At 45.4% G+C, this 11,989-nt stretch overlaps 1 protein-coding gene across 2 annotated transcripts in view; it reads left to right on the top strand.

Moving 5' to 3' along the window:
- Positions 1 to 7,509: 7,509 nt before the first annotated feature.
- Positions 7,510 to 11,989, top strand: part of slc9a9 (solute carrier family 9, subfamily A (NHE9, cation proton antiporter 9), member 9) — a 290,228-nt gene continuing 285,748 nt past the window's right edge. Inside the window, exon 1 of one of the 2 annotated variants that reach the window (XM_031902407.1) lies at positions 7,510 to 7,761. In XM_031902407.1, coding sequence (XP_031758267.1) covers positions 7,587 to 7,761 — 175 coding nt within the window. In that variant the 5' untranslated portion in view covers positions 7,510 to 7,586. Of the gene's footprint in view, positions 7,762 to 11,833; positions 11,912 to 11,989 lie in introns of those variants that run through there. The other variant, XM_031902409.1, reaches the window with a different exon arrangement.

Genomic DNA, 11,989 nt, shown 5'->3' with positions numbered 1-11,989 from the left:
TCCAGCCCTGCATACCAAAGAATAGAATTTGCTCCTTACTACGCTCCTCTGTGCTGGAACGCAGAGGAAAGCACTGCAGTTAAACAAACAAGGAACCCTCGTGAGTAAAAGCCCTTAAAAATGTCAATTTCCTATTAATTAAACAAATTTTAACCTGTACTGGTTGAAATTATCTTTCATTTCCATGTTTAAACAGCAGAGGGTGCAAAAGGCACCTGTAATTGAAGAACGCAAGCATTCACATACAGACCATGCTAAATAATTCTTATAATGATTAATATGTACAGGTATGGGGCCTATTATCCAGAACATTCAGGACCTGGTGTTTTCCAAATAAGGGATCTTTCCATAATTTCAATCTCCATACCTTAAGTATACTAAAAAGATAATTTAAAGATTAAATAAACCCAATATGATTGTTTTGCCTCCAGTAAGGATAAATTATATCTTAGTTGGGATCAAGTACAAAGTACTGTTTATTATTACAGATAAAAAAAAAGATACATTTTTTTATTTTTTAAATATTTGCTTAAAATGGAGCCTATGAAAATGGAGTCTATGAAAGATGGCATTCCCATAATTCGGAAGGTTTCTGGATAATGCATCCCATCACTGTATAGGGATAACTATATCAAATATGGCTGCAGAATGAGGTAAAAAAACTGCAATTCTTTTCTACACGTTATACTTAGCCTCTCTTGGATTGTGTGTACATTCATTACAATAGCAAGCAGAGTTTATTCTGACCAATGTTTATTGTCAGCTACTCTATATGAAGAATTAAATAAATGCAGGTAATACATGTGCAGGGTGCAGCAGGCAGGACTGAACAATGAAGCCATTACAATTGCTTTATATAGATAATAGCTTATAAGGCTCACTTTACAAATGTATCCACAAGTGTGGTTGCACTGAAATGGACACAAATGTTGGGCACATGGATGCCATTTTTTTAAGGACACCTGTCACCCTGAAATTGATTCCCCCACTGGAGGTGCAGGCCAGTAGAGCTGGCACTCTGGTTGGGTGAAACAATTGTTCCCCTCAACCAGAGTGCATGCCTTGCATTCAACCATGCTTCTTGCACTTACATATACAGGTAAAGGACCTATTATCCAGAATGCTCGGGACCTGGGGTTTTCCGGATAAGGGGTCTTTCTGTAATTCAGATCTTAAGTCTACAAAAAAAATTATTTAAACAGTAATTAAAACCAATACAATTGTTTTTTCTCCAATAAGGATTAATTATATCTTTGTTGGGATCTAGTAGAAGGTTCTGTTTTATTATTACAGAGAAAATGGAAACCATTTTTAAAAATGTGAATTATTTGATTAAAATTGAGTCTATGGGAGATGGCCTTTCCGTAATTCAGAACTTTCTAGATAATGGGTTTCTGGATAAGGGATCTGATACCTGTAGTTGTAATAAGTGTCATTGTTACTCGTCTGCCTCTTCTGAGAAATATTGCCCAAATTTGCCTTTCTTACATTTGTGCCCCCCACACATGCACAGTTACCTTTATTTGCAGCCAAATGGAGTGCAGCAGGGCCCACCAGGTCTTTTCCCAGCGTCCCGCCTGCCCAGTTTGACCCTGATACTAAGCCTGGACTACAGTATATTATTAAATGCCACTGCTATGATAAGATGGAGCTGATTTATTACATAATTATTACATTTAATAAATAATTAGCAATTACATTTGTTGCTTTTGGAAAAGTTGCAGGACATCTATGCATGTTTTGTTGTGTTGATGTCATGTGGCCAATTCTTGTACATTAGACATGAATCAAACCACATGCAACAGGGGTCACACATCTCCTTCCAATCCATTAATTTGGCTTTTGAACTCTGTGTCATATGACCATTCAGTACTGTATTCAATACAACCAGACATCACTAAACAATTCCAGTACATAAGGGAAAAGATCATTTTTTTCTAACAGTTTTGAACCTATTTATGCCGTTAACCAGTACATTGCCAGCTTATGGTGGGGGTGGCTGACAACTACAGAGGAAGCAGACCCTCCAGTTGCAGGGGGCCCAGTAGTGTAGGGGCCCAGCAAGGCTCTAATTATTGAGCAATTTCAATATATCTTGGTTAAACAGTAAACTTATCTGCTGTGTGGCTGCGTAGCAACTAGTTACACCATTGCTGGCTGGGGTTGTTACCTACTGAATTGCTATCTGCCAAAGCTGGATCTGAGGTATCTTTATGACCTGGGAGCTATTAACATGGAGTTTGTATGTTCACCCATTCAGGGATGCAACAATAGATCTGCTGGCTTGCACATGATTTTACAGAGTATAGGAATAGGGTCCTAATGGATTTCTTTTAAATGTGCAAACGATAGTTCTTCCCATGATTTGAAGGAAGGGCAGGTATATATACAGCATTTTGTTGGATATATATATATAAATCAGGTAAAGATCAGCTCACTAAACAAATGGATCTTATCGTGTAGGCTGCCCCCATCCCTGCCTAAATGTTCAAATTTAGTGGTGCGCACAACTTTCCCTTTTTTCACTATAGTTTATACAAGAGCAGTAGCCAGCTCCATGTTGTAGCTCCCACCCTTCCAAGCTACATTTAGGTGGTCCCAGTGGAGCCAATAAAAGGGCAAACATTTGGGGGTTTTAACCTTGAAAGCAAGTAAGTTGCAGGTAAAACTCAGTCCTTTTGCTAAATGTATATTAAAGTACTAAAATTCTCTAGCCCCAGCCCTGTCTATTAATATCACTGACATTAAGTATAAATGTGTATACACTCGCTGGGGGTGGCTATGCAACCTATACCCTGTGTATCTATTTGTTTGTGTGAGGACTGCAGAGACTTATTCCCTCCCTTCCAACCTTCTTCCCCCAATATAAACACATGACACAAGAGAAACACACTGGTACCAATTTTTTGTGGGTGGGGTTCGCCCACAGCTTTATTAAAGAATCCAACATCAGAAATAGTCCTTGCCATGTAAGGACTATTACATAGTCACCCGCCAGGAGGAGTTAATGTATCCCTACATTGAACTCTGACCCCCACCCACCAAGATCCCTAGCGCCCTCTCAATGCCGTCTTGCAAACCGGACAAGAAAATATCGTGACCTATGTCATTAAGGTGTACTACGTCCTGTGTCATGAATCTATATGTCTTACCCTCGAGGAGGTTGTGCCGCTATGCTACCCACCCTTTACTCCTGACAAAACGGGATATCCTCATATTAAGGAGCCTGCGCGCGCGATCGATCACAGCTAGGTTCCTAGCCCCTCTCCAGGCTAGTCTGGGGACAATTTCCAACCATAAAATGATTGGGTTAGTAAACAGTGAGGCGCAGTGTTCTAAATCCGACTTGATTAGTGTTATGAGCTCTGCTACCTTAACCACGCCTAGGTCGTTGCCCCCTGCGTGAATGACCAGTACCAGGGGGCCGTTATACACTCTACTGAAGGCGAACACTTCTGGTAGGACTTGTAGCCACCGCAAACCGCTAATTCCCTTCCAAACCATGTCAACCCCATGTAAACCGAGGTTCCTGGACGAATAGCCGCCGCCTCTCTGCCCGACGGAGTTAGGAGTGCCCAACCAACAGAACTACTGGCGTATTGGAACCTGGAGGGGGAGAGAACTAATTAACTCAGGTTGGGACAGATATATGCAGCAAAACAGTTTGACTTCCACCTTCCCACTGATTTTACTGCTGATTCACTGAGGCCTTGCAAACATGCTTCAGTCGCAGCGCCAATCCTGAAGGAGTGCGTACCGAACTCCTTTTTATTCAAACCCGGGTGCTCCAAGCATCTGTTGAACAGACGGCTAAACTGGTAGCGTGTAAGAGGGGAGCCATCCTCATGGACCAGAAAATTTGAGCCCGCGCTTTGCAGTGCCGCAAAGGTGCCAATGAAGTGTACTGGGCAAGCATGGCCTTGAATAGCGGAGATGGTCACCCAGCATCCCCTCCCCAGCACATCGGTTTTTGACCTGCCTATCGGGAACCTTATGAAATCTTTGCTTATTATCATGTCACCTTGCTTCAAGCCGCCTGGCTTTTTGGTGCTCGGGGGAACGAGCTCGCTAACGCGAAGGGCTCGAAGTAGGCAAGGCTGAACGCTGCCCGGAATAGGGCGGTCTCATAGGGAGACTTGGAAATTACCTGTAATAGGGCTAGCAAACGCTGTAGCAGATGGAAGTCCACCGGCCTGCGCGTGTCTCCCTTCTTCCCTTCTCGCCTCCAGCCCTTGTCTAATTATAAAATGCTTAGTGACATCCTGCCAACCTAAAAGCTTGAAGAAGAAGGCCAGGCCAGTGAGGCGCCTTTGCGCGGAAACGGCTGACCCGCCCCTGGCTCGCAACGCTAGTAGGTATTCAATAGTACTGTCGCATAGCTGGCAATCGTCCTCGCCGTTCCTGCCCTTAGCAAAATGCAGCCACTCGCTCCATGCGTTACCATATGCTTGCCACGTTGCTGGGGTTACAGAGGACCTAACCAGGTTCAGCAGTTGTCCTCCACCAGGCGCCATAGGAATACTGGGCATTCCGCTCCCTCCAGTTCCGCTGTTGGCACCAAGTCTCTGAAGGTCCACCACTGAAAACGAGAGAGGGCGTCAGCAACAGTATTTACACGCCCCGGCACATGCCGGGCTCAAAACCATATATTGAACTCAAGGCAGCGCAGGACTAACTGTCGCAACAGAGCAAGTACTGGCAGCGAAGAGGAAGTTAACCTGTTTATTGCGAATACCACGCTCATATTGTCTGTCCAGAAACAGATCTTTTTACCTGATATTCTATGACCCCAGTTATCGGGGCATTGCTCTGCGCACCAGCTCTTTTTGCAGTTTGTCTTCGGGGAGGCGGAAGACTAGTGCCACCGTGTCGATTTCGATGCCCAGAAAAGATAAAACGGTGGTTGGACCTTCCATTTTTTCCTCTGACAGGGGCACCCCAAATCTTGCTATGAAAAATTGGAATGTGCTCAGTAGCAGTTGGCACACGTTGGTTGTTTGGGGCCTATGAACAGGAAATCATCCAAGTAGTGAATGACAGAGTTATACCCAGTTTTGTGCCTGACTACCCATTCTAAGAACGTGCTAAAGCACTCGAAGTAGCGACATGATATTGAGCAGCCCATGGGAAGGCACATATCGAAATAGAACTGGCCTTCGAACTGGCAACCCAATAGATGATAGCAGTCGCTGTGGATAGGAAGAAGGCGGAAGGCAGACTCGATGTCTGACTTCGCTAGCAGTGCACCCTTCCCTGCCTGCCGCACTAGGGATACCGCCCGATCAAAGGACACGTATGAAACTGCAGCAGCTTCCTTACTGATCTCGTCATTCACCGATTTGCCCTTTGGGTGAGAGAGGTGGTGGATTAGCCGGAATTTTCCCGGCTCCTTTTTTGGAACGACACCCAAAGGAGAAACCCGTAAATTTGGGAAGGGCAGGGATGGGAATGGGCCGGCCATGCGGCCCAGTGCTACCTCGTTTTGCTGCCACTATCTTCCCTATTTTCTGGGACTGATTTCAGATTTTCTGCGAAAGTTGGTTGGGAATTTGGTGTTAAGGGGGTAAAAAAACCATATGTAAACCCGTCCCTAATTAACGCAGCTTCCCCCTTCCTGTGGTACTGGTCTAGCCATGGCGACATCTTTTGGACGTTCACCAGCATCCTCGCTGTGAACACTTGTTGGAGTTTTTGGTGGCACTCTGGTTTTCTTAAAGCATCTTAGGGCCCAATGGGCCCCGCCACAGAAATCACATCCGTGCTTGAATTTGCACGTCCCGAAAAATCTGCAATACCCTTCGTTGAAGAGCCAGCAGACTCCGGGAAATCTTGCTGCCGCTGCGCCTTGGGACCTGGAAGAGGAGGGCGCAGCGGCACTATACTGAAAGGGCGGTTTTGGGGTCATCATGATCCTGAGCCATGCATCGGTGGCTTTCATATCCCACTTCAACTCTGGCTTCAGAGCTATTCTGCGTCTGAATTCCTCGTCATAGCGCCACCATGAGGTACCCCCGTGTGTCCTGTAGGCCCCATAAATAGAATCTAAATAGACGAATAGTTCTGAGCATTTTGAGGGATATTTTTGACCTATGATGCAGGCTAATACGGAAAATGCCTGTAACCAGTTGCCAAAAGTTTTGGCCACCTTTGGCTTTTTGTCATCTGATCTGTCGAATCTCCTTTCCTTGTCCACTGTGGGTTGCTCGGGTGAGACGAGGGACCAGATGTCAACATACTCGTTCCGCCAAATCTTTTCCCTAGTCTCCCCAGGCAGGTGACAGCCTAGGGGGGACACACCACAGAAATATGTATCCTTCAGTGGACAGGGAGAGGAGATATTTGTACTTGACGTGGAAGGGCCTATCCATAATGGCGAGGTGGATCGCATGGAAGCAGCCCTCCAAACGACCGTACTCCTGGTTAGGGTGGTGGCCGGTTGGAGGCTGGCCGACACCCCGCTAACCGTGCCAGTGGAATGGTGGCGTTTGCGTGCCCCAGTATCCTGGGGAGCCCTTGGTGCGGTCGCAACCGCCAGTTGCCGGGGGCGAGTGGAATGTGCCTGTGCCAGGGGTTGGGTGTACGTGACTTGAACGAAAGGCCTTATTAGTACCAGCGGAGGGCTTTATTGTGTGGGGATCATTGGTGGCAGTGGCGGTGTTGCGTTGGGAGGCGGAGGTTGAGTGCTGGGTTGCGCGTGGGGGACTGGGGCTCAGGCGGGAGCGGCGAGCCGGTCGCCTACTAGCGCTGCCTGCCATTTGTCCCACCTGTTCCTGTGGCCCGGTGGAGCCGAGTAGCTGGCGCAGCCAGTCGGCTCCCTCAGCTGCGATCTGGGACCGCACCAGTTGTAGGAGCTCGTCGCTAATGTCAGTGAGAGCAGAGGTTGAAGCAGGGAGATGCCAGAGATGAGATGCCGCTCCGTGCTGCAGAGGAGGTGAGACTGATGTGTGAGCTGGCAGGCAAAGTGGAGGGGGGTGAGCAGTGACTCTTTCTCCCGCCCAGTAGCTGAGCAGTTAACTCCTCGTGTACTGGAGGGAAATAGGCCCTGGCTAGCTCCACAGTCCCTCAGCGCTTTCCTGATGTACTTCGGCTCTGTCTAGGAAATGAGATAAGCTGCTTTGTGGCGTTTGTGTTTACCGACATGTTAGTGCTGTACATACTACCTAGATTATTATAAAACATTATACTTTGTAGATTTTGTTCAGTTCTTTTTGAACCTATGCTGAGTCCAGTTCATCCTATTTAGAGCCATGCAAGCGGGAGACCATTGCCATCACTATCCAGCCTATTATATAGATGCAAAGAACACTTCATAATGTGATGCCCAGGTAACAATCACCTTGGTACCTGCAGCCGAGACTCGGTAGCACCTGGAGTGGAACTTGTAGTTCCCAAGCTGTCACGGCTCCAGTCAGGAAAGTGCATCTGTGGTGCAGAAGGAACTACATCACCCAGCATGCCGTGGGAAAATGGGTCCGTGAAGCAGCTTCCTAATAAGTGAGCTAAGTCTGGCCCCTCCCTGGATGCAGTTATGTGAGAGTTGTGTTCAGCGGTGTCTTTACAGCTTCCTAGGCTCCTTATAACGGAACATGGGGGCTCAGAAAGTCCCGAAAGCCTCCAGGGTGCCTGACTTATTCCAGCATGAGGGGGCGCTGGAGCTGCTTGTCTTCAACTTCTTGCTCATTCTGACTATCATGACTATTTGGCTGTTCAAGAACCGCAGGGTTAGGTTCCTGCACGAAACTGGAGGTGCCATGGTCTATGGTGAGTCTGGGACCCCCCCCCCCCAAAAAAAAACATGAATTTATCAATTTGTTTTATAGAAATATTTTCATTATATTTCACTTTGATCCAGCTGTGCTCTAGATATCTCCAACGAGCAGAGGGGGGTGCTGGGAATTGTAGTCTAAAGAGAGCTTTCAAATGTTGCTGATCTAAACCTATTGTGTCTCTCAGGGAGTGCTGAAGGGTCACTGGTTGCACACCCCACTCTGCGCACTTTAAAGGGGCATGTTCCCCTTTCCATTAAGTTTTAGTGTGTTACAAATCTACCCATTCTCAATAGCTTTTTAGTTGGACCTTATTAGATAAAGTTTAATTTTTGGTTGAGTTACCCTTTTAAAATGTGCAATAGAATATAAAATCACTATTGGGTCATGTGACTGCACACAACTTTGTTCAGTCTGACTTGCTGCAATGTAAATACATCTCTGAAAAGCACACAGGCCATCAGAGGTGCAAATGGAAGATACCGATGATGCCACCAGAACCTGGTCTGGCTTCCATGATGTCACAGATGATGAAGCCAATCTGTTTTTTACAAACAATGAAATCTGCCTTTACCCCCACTCCAATCTGCCAGTCTGAAAGCATGTTGTGTGAATATGCAACCTCTGAGCCCAAAGTTATTCTGCAACTCCTAGTCCATGTAACAAATGCAGGTGCAGCTGGAGGGATGCACGTTAGACATACAAGCTTTACATGTATCTTTTTCTCAATGCTGAAATTGCTGTGCATTATGTCTGAGAATAAGGTGCCTCAGCACAAAGCAGGAGAAGAGGCCATACAGAAGTTGCTGACAGTGTAGCGATCATAGACAGGAAGAGAGAAAACGTGCCTTATCCTGCTTTCCACACTCCTCAAATGCCACACAAACAGAAATGTTTCCTGCAGGGACTGTTACAAACTAAAAAAAAAAGTGCAATGTATGAAATGCATTTTACTTCTGTAATGGAAGTCATCTGCAGATATATAAGTTTATGGGAACACAATATTATGGGCAACAATTAGCCTGCTATGATATACTATATTATACTGTATGCATCTATGGCGAGTTGTTCCTAGAATCTTAGTATATTTTAGCAGCTCATCCTGCTTTCTGAATGTGTCAGAGCACGTGCCCATTCTGCACTATGCTGCTGTATATAGGATACATTTAGGGAGGGATGCAGAACATCATTTGAGCGAAAAGTGGGTTTCCACTTCAGTTTTCAGATTAGTTAAAGGATTAGTTAATAGGGGCACATTCATAAAAGTACGACAGGTCTGATTACTAAAAATTCGTAATTTTTCTACAGTTTCAAACTTTTGCATATTTTTGTTAAGTTGCACGACTTTTTCGTACTCTGTGACAATTTGTGTGACAAAATCGTATTTGTTGCAACGAGTACAAAAGTTTCATTATTCATTCAAGCTTCGGTATTGTGACTTTCCTTGGGCCAGGTTGGAGCTGCAAAGTGCCATTGAGCCCTATGGGAGACTTTCCTTGGGCCAGGTTGGAGCTGCAGAGTGCCATTGAGCCCTATGGGAGACTTTCCTTGGGCCAGGTTGGAGCTGCAGAGTGCCATTGAGCCCTATGGGAGACTTTCCTTGGGCCGGGTTGGAGCTGCAGAGTGCCATTGAGCCCTATGGGAGACTTTCCTTGGGCCGGCTTGGAGCTGCAGAGTGCCATTGAGCCCTATGGGAGACTTTCCTTGGGCCGGGTTGGAGCTGCAGAGTGCCATTGAGCCCTATGGGAGACTTTCCTTGGGCCGGGTTGGAGCTGCAGAGTGCCATTGAGTCCTATGGGAGACTTTCCTTGGGCCAGGTTGGAGCTGCAGAGTGCCATTGAGCTCTATGGGAGACTTTCCTTTGGCCGGGTTGGAGCTGCAGAGTGCCATTGAGCTCTATGGGAGACTTTCCTTGGGCCAGGTTGGAGCTGCAGAGTGCCATTGAGCCCTATGGGAGACTTTCCTTGGGCCGGGTTGGAGCTGCAGAGTGCCATTGAGCCCTATGGGAGACTTTCCTTGGGCCAGGTTGGAGCTGCAGAGTGCCATTGAGCCCTATGGGAGACTTTCCTTGGGCCAGGTTGGAGCTGCAGAGTGCCATTGAGCCCTATGGGAGACTTTCCTTGGGCCGGGTTGGAGCTGCAGAGTGCCATTGAGCCCTATGGGAGACTTTCCTTGGGCCAGGTTGGAGCTGCAGAGTGCCATTGAGCCCTATGGGAGACTTTCCTTGGGCCAGGTTGGAGCTGCAGAGTGCCATTGAGTCCTATGGGAGGCTTCCAAAAAAAATGCATTGAAGGGTCAAAATCAAAGTTTTTTTGGCTATGAAAATTTTGTAACTTTCGAATCGTACCATGATATTTTTGGATTGTAACATTCATAACATTTCCGCAAATCAAAAATTATCGTTAACTATATGAATTTTCGCAAATTGTACTTTCCAACAATGTAAATTCATACATTGATAAATGAGCCCCTAAGTGTTTAAATTTGTTGATTGCCTTCCAGTTCATTTGTTCAGATGTATGGCCGAATGACTTTATTTTTATTTATTTATTCTTGACCTTTTTCCAATATTGAAGTTTAATTTTTCACCCTCTAATGTCTCCTTGGAGCATCTCGGGAAGGGAGGCACATTGAAAAACTGTTTTAATTTGATATATCAGTTGATACATTTCTTATGTTTGGCTCTGCTGAGCATAATCCCTAAATTTCATTAAAAGCAGCTGTTAGAGTTCATACAATAGTTGCTAACATTCCACACATGTTGCAGGGAAATGTATCAACTCATGTATAACATTGTAACGGTTCCAAGGCTGCACCTGGATTACTGAGCCGCAGAAGAGAGGAACCTGCCTTTTTTCAACTAATAAATTAGGGTCTCTGACTCTGGCAGTCACAAACATGCTGTTCAGTGGAGCAACAGTTTTATTGTTGTTACTTTCAATAGCTTATCTTTCCATCCAGGCCTTCTTCTGTTCATCTTCCAGACCCTCATTCAAACCACTGCCATTGCTAGGGTAAATTGGACCTTAGCAACCAGATAGCCACTGAGCAAAAGTAATTGAGAAAAAAATAAAAAAAAATAAAACCAGCTGTAAAATATCTCATATCACTGAATTATACTAAAAGTTAAAGGTGCACTGCCCTTTTAAAGCTAAGACTGATGCCACACGGGCGTATTCTCGGCAAGCCGAAAAACACTTGCCGAGAATATGTCCCGCTACTGTAGATTTACCCTACCTTGTGCCTGCACCCGAATGAATGGAATACGTTGTTTGGCAGATATCGACTACATATGCCTGCACCTGAGCATATTCCATTCACTCGGGTGCCTTAAAGGGGAACTATCATGAATGAACTTGGCTCAGGTCTGACAGGCAGCTTGTGTTCTGAGCAGAGAGGAGCGGTCCAACCATTCTTGACTGACAGCTAATGTTCACCCCACACCTGTCCTTCTTTCCTATCTAAAACCTGAAAAAGGCTTTGAAGAAGGTCTAAAATTTCAACCCAATTTATCCTTACATTTACTGACACTTCACTGTCTTCTCACTCACTAACAAACACCTAGAACTTTATTTGTTAATTATGAGAAAAACATGAAAGAAGCCACATATCACTTGCTGTTTTGAGCAGTAGCAATCAGGTTATTTAGCACAAAGAGCCAGCAGTGTGCAATATACAAGCCAAGTGAGCTGGCAACTAATGTGGGAGTTGTAGTTAAACAATAACGTTAGGGTATCCACTTCCTATGAAACTACCATTTGCATTTTCTATAAATGTTATAGAAACAATACCTTATGCTGCTGTTTGTGCAAGCTAATCAATAACAGAATATATAGCAATTTCTTAAGAATATATGGACTGGCTATAGCAGAGTAAATGCTACAGACTGACCAGATGAGCCTGATTAGACTGGCTATAGCAGAGTAAATGCTACAGACTGACCAGATGAGCCTGATTAGACTGGCTATAGCAGAGTAAATGCTACAGACTGACCAGATGAGCCTGATTAGACTCAGCTGGCCAATTAAGAAGCCTGAAAGCCTGTCTAGTCAGTCTACAGGAGTGCTCTGACTGAGAGACATAGAGAGTTGTCTGTGAATCCAACATACAGGAGTCTATGTGCCTGTACACACGCCTGTGCAGAGGTCTGTAACATTGCTGCAATTGATGCGTCGCTGTCACTTGTATGGAGGAAATGTTTTTTTTTTTTTTATATACACTCT

This window comes from Xenopus tropicalis, chromosome 5 (genome assembly GCF_000004195.4).
Source record: "Xenopus tropicalis strain Nigerian chromosome 5, UCB_Xtro_10.0, whole genome shotgun sequence".
In the NCBI taxonomy this organism is placed as follows: Eukaryota; Metazoa; Chordata; class Amphibia; order Anura; family Pipidae; genus Xenopus; species Xenopus tropicalis.
Note: the sequence above shows the minus strand (reverse complement) of the source record. Positions and strands in the feature narration are given on the sequence as shown.